The 14,928-nt window shown below is 44.1% G+C and overlaps 1 protein-coding gene across 6 annotated transcripts in view; it reads left to right on the top strand.

The window, feature by feature from the left end:
* Positions 1–14,928, top strand: part of LOC126456761 (caskin-2) — a 960,013-nt gene that overhangs the window by 901,901 nt on the left and 43,184 nt on the right. For all 6 annotated transcript variants that reach the window (XM_050092514.1, XM_050092516.1, XM_050092517.1 and 3 more), the window contains 3 exons: positions 9,600–9,691; positions 10,030–10,125; positions 10,394–10,648. In XM_050092514.1, the coding sequence (XP_049948471.1) occupies positions 9,600–9,691; positions 10,030–10,125; positions 10,394–10,648 (443 nt within the window). The remainder of the gene's footprint in view (positions 1–9,599; positions 9,692–10,029; positions 10,126–10,393; positions 10,649–14,928) is intronic.

The raw sequence follows: 14,928 nt of genomic DNA, 5'->3' as shown, positions 1-14,928 counted from the left end.
ACACGGGGAACAGTAAATGTCGTAACCGTAAAAGTCCGAGGGGGGAAGTACCCGAACTTCTTGTAATAGTGCGATGTCTAAATCCGCAGCCTTTATCATGTCACTGAGCATCTTGATTTTCACCGGCGTCCCAATGCGATTGATGTTAACAGACCCTATCCTATAAGCTTGGTGCATGGCGGTCAACGTAGATAGGGTACTGTGCGGTCGCTAATTTTGCCGTACATAGGCTGCTGTCGGACTAACGTCCCCCGCCGTCCCCTCATATAGTCTGCCATTATTCCGTGCACCCTGCCGGTCTTACACCGGGAGAGTGCGTGGGAGCAGTTCCTCCGGCATCATCTGTTCCCCAAGGGGGTGGCTCTTCTGACCAGTCCCCTAGTGTCCCATCGTTGTCGTGCGATGCAGGCGCCGTAGCCTCCTCAGTAGCCTGTTGCCGTCTATCGAGCTCCTTCGCTGTGTCTGGAGCATCGTCAGCAGTAGGTCGTGCCGCCGTCCCGCTGGCCACCGTTGCATCCACGCGAGGTAGTTCTTCTGTATCCATGGTCGTCTGTTCTGTACCCGTAAACTTCTCACAATTATCTACTAGATCAGAGTGATCGTTCTCCACCGTGAGGCGGCGCTTCTTCCGGCGTTTTGGTGAGCGCTGTTTACGTTGCCGGGCCTCGGAATCAGAGGTCAGCATGGTCTCCAGTTGTTCGTGGGGGACGTCAGAATCGTGCGCCATCGTATTTTCGACGTCTCCAAGTGCCTTATCTGAAGGGGCCTCAAGCGGCACCGAAGAGAGGGCGTCCTGTGACTGCTGCAGGCGGTCCAGCGCAACGTCGTCTTTCTGTGGCTCGCCACGGTCCGCCGCTGTCTGTGTGTTCTGGTACGCGTCTGTCTCGCGGCCCACGTCATCGCGTAATGCGGCGACGTAAGTCATGGGGAGCACAGTCGGATGCGGCGTGAGGGGTGGATCATCCCGTGGCAGCTGTAATAACCTTCGTTGAGCACACTCAGAACGTATGTGTCCCTCCTTCCCACATCCAGAGCACGTCCTTGGTTGTCCGTCGTAAATGACAATCGCCCTACAACCGGCGATGTACAAGTATGACGGGACGTGTTTTCGGAGTTCAATGCGTATTTGTCTGACGCCATTGAGGACAGGATACGTCTTGAAGCTCGCCCATTTTTCAGCCACGTGGGATAGGACCGTTCCGTAAGGACGCAGGGCGTCTGTCACCAATTCTTCTGGCACTTCGAATGGAAGCTCAAAGACGCGGATCGTTCTGAGTCCCATGCCGGCGTGTTCAACTGTTACCGCTCCAACATTCCCGTCCGAATGACAGAAACGAAGTCCTTGTCTGTGTCGAAGTAGTAGTTCGTCACATGCCGCTTCATTTATAAGCTTGACATAAACCACGCTGCTGACTATAGATAAGTGGATTCCAACTAGAACGTCAGGTTCGATTTTCACCTCGTCCCGTAAATAACGTTTGATCTCGTAAGCCTTCGGTCGAGCATATTCGTTAACAAAACTAAATTTCAGTGTCGATTTGCGGAAGGACAAGGCCATGATTCGTTCTATGTATTACCGCGACACACCGCTACACACGTAACGTAAACACCTCTCGCGCAGACGTGCGGCAGGGACGTAAACACCGTCCGAACCGCTGCGCCGCCGAAGGCTGACTGAGTACTGAGCTACCGAAGCACGACTCACGCCCGGTACTCACAGCTTTACTTCTGCCAGTATCTCGTCTCCTACCTTCCAAACTTTACAGAAGCTCTCCTGGAGACGAGATACTGGCAGAAGTAAAGCTGTGAGTACCGGGCGTGAGTCGTGCTTCGGTAGCTCAGTTGGTAGAGCACTTGCCGGCGCAAGGCAAAGGTCCCGAGTTCGAGTCTCGGTCGGGCACACAGTTTTAATCTGCCAGGAAGTTTCAGTAACATGTGTGCTAGTACATGACATGTCATCATCGGAGGCGGCCTTAAGCACCCGACAATCGTAAGTAGTGAGCGTGAGAAAACGCCCCGTGCCACTTCGCTGAATGCCTTCTCGAAACCACCTACAACAGATAATTTGGGACCCCACTAACGATGGAAATACTCGCACATTGGATCTAAAGGCAACAAATAGTTCTTGTTGTGTGATTTTTGAGTATAGCAGCGACCTACGAACTGTATTCCTTCACTTGTATTGGAGTTGTATATACTGAAGGGATTTCTTGTTTGTCCGTCGCCCTTTGCTCGCGACATATCTGTATATCACTGGGATCATTTCCTTTTGTAATACCGTGCGGTTAAAGGCGCTGCAGTCTGGAACCGCAAGACCGCTACGGTCGCAGGTTCGAATCCTGCCTCGGGCATGGATGTTTGTGATGTCCTTAGGTTAGTTAGGTTTAACTAGTTCTAAGTTCTAGGGGACTAATGACCTCAGCAGTTGAGTCCCATAGTGCTCAGAGCCATTTGAACCTTTTGTAATAAACTTCATTAATACGATTTGCTTGAATTGTAGTCTAGCGATCCGAGAAAGCAAGTTTCCTAGGCACCCCATATTTGACGAGTAGGCAGGATACAACAAGATCTTCAAAATATCCACGGGTGTACTGCCGGTCTGCAGTGTCCAACGGGCACAATATTTCGGCGATCATACATGTCGCCATCATCAGGTGAACTGACGGACTGAGCTCCTGTGAACGTGCCGGTAGGGAGATCCGTACGCTATGGCTGCTCAGGGGGAACTGGGTTCGGTCGCGGCGGCGGCCGATTTAAATACCCTCCGCCCACGGCGCACTCCCTCCGCCATCCGCGCCCCGCGCCCCGCGCCACGGTCGCGCGGTGGAGCAGATTGCGACGCCGTCTGAGATGACGTCGGTGTGATGGCTCTGTCCGCCGTGGTCGTCACAACTATAAGTTTGCTCGATTTACTCTCGATTAACGAAATCGCTGGGTCCCAAGCCTCGCTAAGGTTATAGCCACAGTCACGGTTTATGAGGTCGTCATTGGCGCGAATTTCGATGGCCTCTCTAACAACCCTGTCCCAGTATCTCGACGTCTGTACCAGAATCTTCGTGCGTTCATACTCCATAGCGTGATTTTCCGACAAACAATGTTCAGCGACCGCCGACTTGCTCGGATACATCAGTCGAGTGTACCTCTGGTGTTCCCGGCATCGATCCTCGACGGTACGCATCGTCTGACCAATATACGACTTGCTACATTGACACGGAATCTGGTACACGCCGGCCTTCCTCAAACCGAGGTCATCTTTGGCGCTCCCCACCAGCGCACGAGTTTTATTCGGAGGACAAAACACAGTTCCGACCAGGTGTTTCTTCAACATGCGGGCGATATTCCCCGAGAGTGCGCCTGTATATGGAATAAACGCAGTGCCTACCTCCTCCCTCGTGACTTCATCCATCTCAACAGGTTGTGCTGCAGTGGTTGGGCGGAGAGCACGTTGAATCTGCCACTCTGAGTACCCATTTTTTCGGAATACAGTTCTCAGATGTTCCAATTCCTGGGGTAGACTCTCAGCGTCAGAGATAGTGCGCGCCCTATGTATTAGAGTTTTAAGTACCCCATTTCTCTGTGAAGGGTGGTGGCAGCTGTCTGCGTGCAAATACAGATCAGTGTGCGTTGTCTTCCGATACACCCCATGACCTAGGGTGCCGTCGGCCCTTCTCTTGACCAAGACGTCAAGGAAAGGTAATTTACCCTCCGTTTCAGTCTCCATAGTGAATTTGATGTTGGGGTGTATGGAGTTTAGATGTGTAAGGAAGTGAAGGAGTTTATCCATACCATGTGGCCAGATGACGAACGTGTCGTCCACGTAACGGAAAAAGCAAGAAGGTTTCCATTCGGATGACGAGAGGGCTTCCTCGTCGAAGTTCTCCATGTACAAATTCGCTACCACCGGTGAGAGTGGGCTACCCGTGGTGACTCCCTCCGTTTGTTCGTAGTATTCTCCATTAAATAGAAAATACGTGGAAGTCAAGACATGCCTAAAAAGTTCAGTGGTCTTCTCGTCAAACTTCTGACTAATCAATTCTAGTGACACTCGCAGGGGTACCCTCATAAGCAAGGAAACGACGTCAAAACTCACCATGATATCTGACTCATCCAACCTGAAGCTGTCAGGGCGTTGAACAAAATCCACGGAATTACGGATGTGATGAGGGCATTTACCCACATAAGGACTTAATATTCCCGTCAGGTATTTGGCGAACAAATATGTAGGTGCCCTGATGTTGCTGACAATGGGGCGTAATGGTACCCTGTCTTTGTGAACCTTCGGTAGTCCATATAGTCTAGGCGGTACCGGAACTTGGTGTAACAATTTCTTAGCGTCGCCCTCCGGTAAATCTGCGTCCTTGAGAAACGACCTCGTCTTGTTCTCCACCTTCTTTGTAGGGTCAACGTTGATCTTCTGGTAGGAATCGTCATTTAGCAGGCTCTGCATCTTATCAGTGTAGTCCTTATAGGAGACAAGAACTGTAGGATTGCCTTTGTCAGCCGGTAAGATCACGAATGGCCGCCCTCTCTTTACTGGTGATTCTGCTTTCTCGGATCGCCAGACAACAATTCGAGCAAATCGTATTAATGAAGTTTATTACAAAAGGAAATGATCCCAGTGATATACAGATATGTCGCGAGCAAAGGGCGACGGACAAACAAGAAATCCCTTCAGTATATACAAATCCAGTACAAGTGAAGGAATACAGTTGGTAGGTCGCTGCTATACTAGTGCCCATTCTTGATGCCGCTGAGGAAGTCGCCTTCAACTACTGTAGGCGGTGGCTTTTACGTGCTCTTCGTGTGGAGGGCGCGGGCGCTGCCGTCAGGTTTTCCGCGTGCAGTTGGCTGTCGGCTTCTTCACAGCCCACTCTGCTCTAACCTTCTCGCCTGCCGTGCCGGCTTTTGCATTTACGCCGGAATAGATGTGACCTCTTTTTGAATGTTCTCATTCAAAATGGTATCAGCGACAAATGATGCACTTCTAGTAACTGATTACCAAAGTGCAAATGGCAACTAAAACAAGCAGAAGGATCCAAATGTTCGGCATACTGGATAATCAAGATGTAATATCTTAGTTTGGAACTTGATACATTTAGCTCAGGACAGGAGAAAGTAGAAGAATGAAAGAAGTTCGAAAGACTATTTGAACATGAAGCTGATTGATATGTATGCAGTAGAACAGGTCATGATCCGAGGGATCCTCCATTATACAGGGTGGTCCATTGACCGTGACCGGGCCAAAATATCTCACGAAATAAGCGTCAAACGAAAAAACTACAAAGAACGAAACTCGTCTAGCTTGAAGGGGGAAACCAGATGGCGCTATGGTTGGCCCGCTAGGTGGCGCTGCAATAGGTCAAACGGATATCAACTGTGTTTTTTTTTTTTTTTTAAGTAGGAGCTCCCATTTTTTTATTACGTATTCGTGTAGTACGTAAAGAAATATGAATGTTTTAGTTGGACCACTTTTTTCGCTTTGTGATAGATGGCGCTGTAATACTCACAAACGTATAAGTACGTGGTATCACGTAACATTCCATCAGTGCGGACGGTATTTGCTTCGTGTTAAAATGGACCGTTTACCAATTGCGGTAAGCATCGATATCGTGTTGATGTATGGCAATTCTGATCAAAATGCCCAACGGCCGTGTGCTGTGTTTGCTGCACGGTATCCTGGACGACATCATCCAAGTGTCCGGACCGTTCGCCGGATAGTTGTGTTATTTAAGGAAACAGGAAGTGTTCAGCCACATGTGAAACATCAACCACAACCTGCAACAAATGATGATGCCCAAGTAGGTGTTTCAGCTGCTGTCGTGGCTAATCCGCACATCGGTAGCAGACAAATTGCGCCAGAATCGGGAATCTCAAAAACGTCGGTGTTGAGAATGCTACATCAACATCGATTGCACCCGTACCGTATTTCTATGCACCAGGAATTGCATGGCGATGACTTTGAACTTCGTGTACAGTTCTGCCACTGGGCACAAGAGAAATTACGGGACGATGACAGATTTTTTGCCCGCGCTCTATTTAGCGACGAAGCGTCATTCACCAACAGCGGTAACGTAAATCGGCATAATATGCGCTATTGGGCAACGGAAAATCCACGATGGCTGCGACAAGTGGAACATCGGCGACCTTGGCGGGTTAACGTATGGTGCGGTATTATGGGAGGAAGGATAATTGGCCCCCATTTTATCAATGGCAATCTAAATGGTGCAATGTATACTGATTTCCTACGTAATGTCCTACCGATGTTACTACTAGATGTTTCACTCCATGACAGAATGGCGATGTACTTCCAACATGATGGATGTCCGGCTCATAGCTCGCGTGCGGTTGGGTTGGGTTGTTTGGGGGAAAGAGACCAGACAGCGAAGTCATCGGTCTCACCGGATTAGGGAAGGAAGTCGGCTGTGCCCTTTCAGAGGAACCATCCCGGCATTTCCCTGGAGTGATTTAGGGAAATCACGGAAAACGTAAATCAGGATGGCCGGACGCGGGCTTGAACCGTCGTCCTCCCGAATGCGAGTCCAGTGTCTAACCACTGCGCCACCTCGCTCGGTCGCGTGCGGTTAAAGCGGTATTGAATAGCATATTTCGTGACAGGTGGATTGGTCGTCGAAGCCCCATGCTATGGCCCGCACGTTCACCGGATCTGACGTCCCCGGATTTCTTTCTGTGGGGAAAGTTGAAGGATATTTGCTATCGTGATCCACTGACAACGCCTGACAACATGCGTCAGCGCATTGTCAATGTATGTGCGAACATTACGGAAGGCGAACTACTCGCTGTTGAGAGGAATGTCGTTACACGTATTGCCAAATGCATTGAGGTTGACGGACATCATTTTGAGCATTTATTGTATTAATGTGGTATTTACAGGTAATCACGCTATAACAGCATGCGTTTTCAGAAATGATATGATATATCACATTGGAACAACCGAAATAAAATATTCAAACGTACCTACGTTCTGTACTTTAATTTAAAAAACCTACCTGTTACCAACTGTTCGTCTAAAATTGTGAGCCATATGTTTGTGACTATTACAGCGCCATCTATCACAAAGCGAAAAAAGTGGTCCAACTGAAACATTCATATTTCTTTACGTACTACACAAATATGTAATAAAAATGGGGGTTCCTATTTTAAAAAACGCAGTTGATATCCGTGTGACCTATGACAGCGCCATCTAGCGGGCCAACCATAGCGCCATCTGGTTTCCCCCCTTCAAGCTAGACAAGTATCGTTCTTTGTAGTTTTTTCGTTTGACGCTTATTTCGTGAGATATTTGACCCGGTCACGATCAATGGACCACCCTGTATACAGTCACGGTAAAGCAAATGCTTAATAAATGAAGACTACTGCACAAAACATACTACTACGCATAGAGATATGCTGAATTAAACACATTTGGTTGTCAAGAGGGCAATGCATGAAACCTTCAGTGACTAATATTATCCAGATCTCTCAGAAAACTTAAAAAATAATGGTCATATATAAAGGCTGTTAGTGGCAGCTAAGTTAGTTGTCGAACTCTCATGGACGAGACAGGAACTGAAATTGAGGGCAGCAAAACAAAAGCAGGAATGCTTAACTCTGTTTTCAAATGTTCCTTTACAAAAGGAAATTCAAAAGTATTCTTCCTTTTTAATTCTCGCATCACTCCAAAGATCAGTGGTATAGATATTAGTGTCAGTGGTGTTGAGAAACAGCTGAAATCACTAAAACTGAACAAGGTTCCAGGACCCGATGGTATCCCTATCAGATTTCACAACGGATTTGCGGTTGAATTAGCCCTGTCTTTAACAATAATATTCTATATATCTCTCAAAGATAAAGCAGCTCCCAGTTGTTGGAAGGAAGCACAGGTTACAGCCGTCTACAAGAAGAGTACCAGGCACGATTCACAAAACTACCTGTACATCTGTTTCTTGTAAAATCCTGAGGTGTCTCAAACAGAAGACTTCCTCTATGCCAACCAGCATGGATTCTGAAAACACTGATAGTTTGAAACCCACTTGTACTTTTTTTTCAAATGATAAGAAAGCCACAGATCAAGGCAGCTGAATAAATGCAGTATTTTTTAACTTCCAAAATGCATTTGACTCAGTACCACACCTACGCTTATTGTCAAAAGTACGATCATATGGTGAGTCAAATCACTGGACTAAGGATTTCCAGTCACAAAGGAAATAGGACACACTCTGTTATCAAGCACGGAGACTCGTTGGCACACGTAGAAGCAACTTGAGATGTGCCGTAGGAAAATATGTTAAGACCCTTGCTATTTATGTTCTCAAATATTAATGGCCTTCCAAACAACAATAATAGCAACCTCAGACTTTTTACACATGAATCTGTCATTTATAATGAACCACTGTCTTAAAAAACTGCACAAATATTCAGTCAGATCTTCATAAAACTTGGAAGTGGTGAAAAGATTGGCAACTTGTTTTAAATGTTCAAAAATGTAAAATTGTGTACTTCGTAAAACCAAAAAATGTAGTATCTTATGGCTACATTATCAATGAATTATGAGGGATATAAAATTGACTATTCGGATAGACGCTGTTACAGGTAAATGGATGGCAGTCTTCAGTTAACCAGTTGCAGTCAGGGTGCAGAGGAGATTGCTTACATAACAAATAGGCCTAACAAGAGATATTGAACATATGCAAAGAAGGTGGTTTTAAATGACGAATCCAGGAATATACCACAACCTCCCTACGCATCACTCCCGTAGCGAAAGCAAAGAAAAAATTAAATTAATTATAGCACACACAGAGCAGTTTAAGCAATGATTCCCCCTGTATTCCATATGTGAATGTAACAGGAAAAAGCTCTAATAACTGGTACTCACTGCCGTGCACTTCACAGTACTTAAAAGGAGTATTTATGTAGATGTAATGCGTATGTTTGAATAAATAATGAGAGGAAGTACTTCAGGTTCCCCACATTGACGAATGTGCAAGCAGTCACAACACATTCTGCAGGAAGAAATCATTCAGTGAACTGTCGTGTAGATGAGGTGTTTTCCATAGTTAGCCATTACCAAAAATAATAATTGTTCCTTTATGAAATGAAACATTATTTGCTCACATGTGTAAGCCACAGTATTAGTATTCTTCAAAGTTCATTTAATCAATGGAAAATCCAGGATGGAATGTAGCAGTATTATGAAAAGGAAAGTTGCCAGTCACCATATGCTGAATCGCAGATAGGCACTACAAAAAGACTGTCACAAATAAAGCTTTTAACCAGTAAGGCCTTCATCAAAGATAGATGACACACACACACACACACACACACACACACACACACACACTCTAACACACAAAATGAGCTCTGTGTGTGTGTGTGTGTGTGTATATTTTTGACAAAGATTTATTTGTGACAGTCTCTGACTTCATTAAACTTGAAAACAACCACAGTGTGGGTATCTTAATCAAAAATTTAATGACTGAACAGTATTTTTCGTGTGTGTCACTACTCTTTCACCCAGTGTGTTTCAGATGATTTTATTTCGATGTACCGATAGCTATTTCTAATTAAGTTTAACTGTTTCTAATTAGAATCTTTATTTTCAGAGGCATGTGACCATAGTGAAGTATACGAACTGACAGGAAAATCACCCGGAGCACAGTTCTCGTACCCCGCCTTCACATTCCCAGGTCCACAGGTGAGTCACATTTGATATAAACTAGTTCCAACACATTTACATTTCTGACCAACAACGTTTCATGAGAGCAGATTGCAGCTGAAGTTAAATGATATATATTTATGTGCCAAAGTACACTTATGACAGTATAAAAATGTTATACTGCTGTTGTTGAGAGAGAAGTAGAACACACAAATATCATGTAACAGCTTATTCACAGCTCAGTATTCACTTTCATGAATAATTCAGAGCATATGACAACCAATTATTTACTTCAAAGGTATCATTAAATTGTACTGTTTCATTTGCTGAAATTTCGACAAATATGACTGTAGTTGTGTTTTTTGTGACATCTGCAGGGTGTTCAGTACACACAGTTAATGCATTCTGGCAAGAGTGCAGCCTACTACCACCAGATGTCTCTTCAGGAAGATCAAGGAATTGATATGACACAGGTAAGATAAAGACTGCAATTCCTACGAATGAATCATTTTCTTCTTTTTAAAATAATAATAGTAGTAATAATGAGGAGGAGGAGGCTAACTTGGCTTGGTAAATTTGGCAATTTCTTTTAAAAAATTAGAGGAAAACAATGAAATGTTTTTATTAGAATACAGAGAAATTATGTAGAGCTACTCTTAATGAGCCTCCTAGGGTGTTAACCTAAATATATAAGTAGTGTCGTGCTGTTCGGAGAATGGTAATTTGGAGCACACGTTGCAGAGTCCCGGGAGAGACAGTCCGGGTTCTTCGGGTTCCGGGTCGGGCTCCGGGTCGCGCCACAGCACTGCGAGCCTGGACAGCGGGCGGGCATCCGGCTACCACCTGCTGGGGCCGAGCAGCGGCGGTACGGGAGTGCGGGGGCCGGGGCCGCTCTCGTCCAGCCCGCGGTGCTCCCTCTCCTCGTCCTCGCTCGCCTCCTCGGAGCTAGGCGGTCCCGCTGCCCGAGCCGAGAGGCTGCTGCAGCAGGGAGTGCCGGTGAGTGCCGAGGCGCACACTGTGCCTAGAGAACTCTCTCCTCATTGTCATTCATTCTTGCCTCACAGTAGGAACTGTATTAGTTTTAATATACTTTACTTGTGTGACACTCTCTTGTGTACACTGATGTCCTTGAACAGTGAAATATTATTGTTATAATGACGACGATGATGGTGATAATGGTAGAACTCAACTGTAGTGATGTTGAAAGAATGGTCCCAACATTGATTTGAAGTGGTCTATTTTTGAAGGAGGGAAGGGGAGACAGTGAAGTTCCTAAATCTGGATTTAAATTTTTGCACGCACAGATATGGTAATGGAAAGTTTTGGTGTTGGTATACCTGATTTGTTGTTTTTTTCCTCAGTCTTGTATAATTCAAACACACACACACACACACACACACACACACACACACACACACACACACACACATGGAGAGAAAGAGAGAGGGAGAACATTGGGCTAGCTTTATTTATTATATTTGATCATGTCTCTCTAATCTTCACAACTGATTCTTGTAGACTTTTCGCACTGGAAAATACAGGGTGATGATAATTAAAGTTAAACTTTCAAACCACTGTAGAAATAACAACACTGGTCAGAATGATGTCAAATTGAAACGGAATATTATCGGAGAAGGGGGAAAACGTATGTTACAAGAAAAATAAATAGCTACAAAATGTAGCAATAAATGGTGCTGTAAGCTTCAAAATTAGTAGTGGTCGACTACAGATAATAAATGAATCATACAACGATGCCTGAGGTGTATGTTTGATGTTAAACAAACTGTACTACCCAGTGTGCATGGGTGTACAGGTGTGATACTGTTAGTTACGACAAGATTCACCACGGCAAGGTTGTATCACATTGGATGGGAAAATCGATTTTTAATTGGCCTGAGGCCAAAAACCTCATAAAAAACATTACTCACATTGGTTTTTAATTGTCCTGAGGCGAAAAACTGTGTAAAAAGCGTCAATCACATTGGTTTTTAATTATCCTGAGTCCTAAAGCCACATAAAAAGCATCAATCAAAATCAGATCAGATTATTAATTTCCGTGTGACTGGCACAAAACATGTTCACTACGCTGTCCACAGTTTTCTGCAAAAAGTTGAAATTGAGAAAGAGCACGTTCCCCAATCGATCGAAATGTTTCTGGGGTCATGTTCAGAATGTGTTGCACAATGTGTGCCTTCAGTGGATCCATGTTTGCAATCGGAATACTGAACACAACGTCTTTCAGATAGCCCCACAGCCAGATGTCACACAGATTAAGGTCAGGTGATCGGGACGGCCAGGCTGTAGGGAAGTGGTGGCTGATAATTCTAGCATTTCTGAAATGGCACTTCAGCAGCTGCTTAACTGGATTTGCAATGTGCAGAGGTGCGCTATCTTGCATAAAAGTGATCCCATCCGCACGTCCGTGCCGTCGGAGAGCTGGAATGACGTGGTTGCACAAAGGACACTTGTAGCGCTTACCAGTGACGGTACAGGTAACAGGACCCGAAGCACCTGTCTCTTCAAAAAAATATGGCACTACGATAAGTGATGCCGTAAACCCTCACCATACAGTGACCATTTCAGGATGATGTGGTACCGGTTGATATGCGTGTGGATTTTCCATTGCGCATATTCTACAATTCTGTGTATTGACATATCCTGTCAGGGCTTCGTCTGTCCACAAAATCTTCCACGGTCAGTCATTGTCCACTTCTGTGAGCACAAGAAATTCTAAAGCAAACGTCTCCCTTGCTGGCAGGTCAACAGGAAGCAACTCACGCATATGGGTAATTTTGAATGAATAACAAAGAAAGATGCTTCGTAGTATTTTCCACACCGTGCTCACGGGTATGTCCAGTGTTCAGGCAATTCTCCGTGCACTATACTCCTGTACTGCTGTGGCCACTGCTCCCACGGATGTCGAATCAGTTTGTTTCCTACCTCTACCAATCTTTTCCAATTTCATTTTCTCCAGATCCATGGCAGTCATTGGACCAATGCCTTTTTTCAAACACTTCAGTGTCCGGAATTTCTGCAGAGCAACATGTGCACAGTCATCATTCTTGTAATACAGCTTTACAAGCAGAGCGCGATCCTGCATTGAGGCAGTCATGGCAGACGATGCAGATGCGAAAGGAGGAAAAGCCGTGTACCCGGCATTTTTGTACCAACTTCAATGGCCCGTGTGACAGGCATTTTCATTTACATATTCTGACACACACAGCACCATCTATTGATCAATTTTCACACTATTTGTTTTCTTCCGCCATACTTTTCCCCCCCGTCTCTGATAATATTCCGTTGCAATTTGATGTCATTCTGACCAGTGGTGTTATTTGTACAGCATTTTGAATGTTTAACTTTAATTATTATCTTTAACTACTGATTTGTATAATACAGTGTAACGGGATAGATAAAAAAAATATACCCACCAAGCGACAGCAAGAGAACACCCACATAAAAATGGGTTTTTACTTACGCAAGCTTTCGGAGCCAGTGGCTGCTTCTTCTGGCAGTCTCCTTTAAATGTGAACCACATTTTCCTAAAATTCTGCCAGTAAACTTAAACTGTCCATTCACCTTTCCTACCACAGTTCTCACATGCTTGTTTCATTTCATATCACTTTGAAACATGATGCCCAGGTATTTAAATGACTTGACTGGGTCAAGCAGGACACTACTAATACTTCATCTGAAAACGGTAGAGAATTAGCATAAAGGAGTGATCAAGAAATAGCATGTTGGACTCACAGCTTTAATATTTTATGCTTTATTCACGTTTGTAACTCACAAGTTTCCACTACTCGAGAAACCTCGACCTACTCTGCTTACATAAAAATGGACACCAGTCACTTTTGTGTCAGGAATATGCAAAACATTTGGAAACACATTCTTGTTTCCTTTGTTCATAAGCCACTTATATATTAAAAGAAATATTTTCTAATATTATAAAAAAACCTCATTTACTTACCTCACATCCTTCCATCACGGGTATTCAACATTGCTCAGTGCATTTTTCAGTTATGGTAGTAAGGTTTGTTTAACACTGAAATATAAACTGCAGGTCTAAACTTTCAGAAAGCAGCCATTAAAGTGATTATCAGAATTATTAAAAGGAAACAGCCTGCATGAAGACAGAGATGAGCTGCACACAAAAGTTTGAGTTTGTACAGTGTCACGACCAGCTCTGGGTTAACACTGTCTTTAGGCTGTGAGCTGTGTGAACACTGAGTTGAGGAGGCTGTTGCTGACTGAAATAAAATCTAATGTGAGTGCAGTGCCTGTTGCTGCAATTGAGAGATGGAGAAAGACAGGCTGGCTGAACGTCTTGCAGAAAATATACAGGAGGGCTTTTCTGTGATCTACCTAAGGCATTTGACTGTGTGAATCACAGTATTCTGCTAGATAAATTGAAGTATTATGGGTTTTTAGCTTAGAATTGTAATTTGAGCACACTATTTTGAAATAAGAAAAAATACGGAAGAAATACACAAAATGCTTAAAAATGCACAGAAAAATAAGGCTAGCTTATTCCGTCAAAGTATTAGAGAACTGAATCGTCAGGTAGAAGAGCATCTTATACATCTGGAAAATTTTGAGAGCTCTGAAGGGATAGACTACCTGTGCCTATCTGAGCATCGAGTAGCCACTGGGTTAGACAACTTTGATAGAAAAGATTACACTCTAGCAGCTTGCTCGTGCAGAACTGATATGGGAAATGTAGAAACTGTTACACATATTAAGACAGTACACGAGCTCAAAAACATTGAGATGAGCAGATTTTGTAGTGATAAGTAAGCACATAGAATTGTGTGTTTGTGAATTAATACTGAAAAATAGTTCATTTTTAATTGTAACTGCAACAGATCCCTGAAGGGAAAGTTTGATGTGTTTTTAACGAATCTGCATTCCTTACCGTGCTTTGTGTCTGAGAGCAGCAATCGGTCTATGGCGACTTTACTGTACGTTTTATAAAGCAAAAATTATTTGGAACCTACAATTTGATCTCAGTAATTAACAACTGAATCCTAACTCATAATGTTTTATTGGCTGAAAGCAAGAAAATAAATGTTTACTCAGTAACAAATACTCTCTCTGATCATGATGCACATTTAATCACAAAGCGAGACAGTAACTGTTTATTCAGATGCTCTCTCTGATCGTGATCAACAGTTAGTTAGGATAAATAACATAGTGCTTTATTGTTTGGATACTCATTAGTGGAAATCAGTTAGAATAATTAATGACTCCAGTTTTTAGGAATAGTTTACAAGAGA

This window comes from Schistocerca serialis, chromosome 2, assembly GCF_023864345.2.
Source record: "Schistocerca serialis cubense isolate TAMUIC-IGC-003099 chromosome 2, iqSchSeri2.2, whole genome shotgun sequence".
Taxonomy (NCBI): domain Eukaryota; kingdom Metazoa; phylum Arthropoda; class Insecta; order Orthoptera; family Acrididae; genus Schistocerca; species Schistocerca serialis.
The sequence above is the reverse complement of the archived record's forward strand: the minus strand, read 5'-3'. Positions and strand labels throughout refer to the sequence as shown.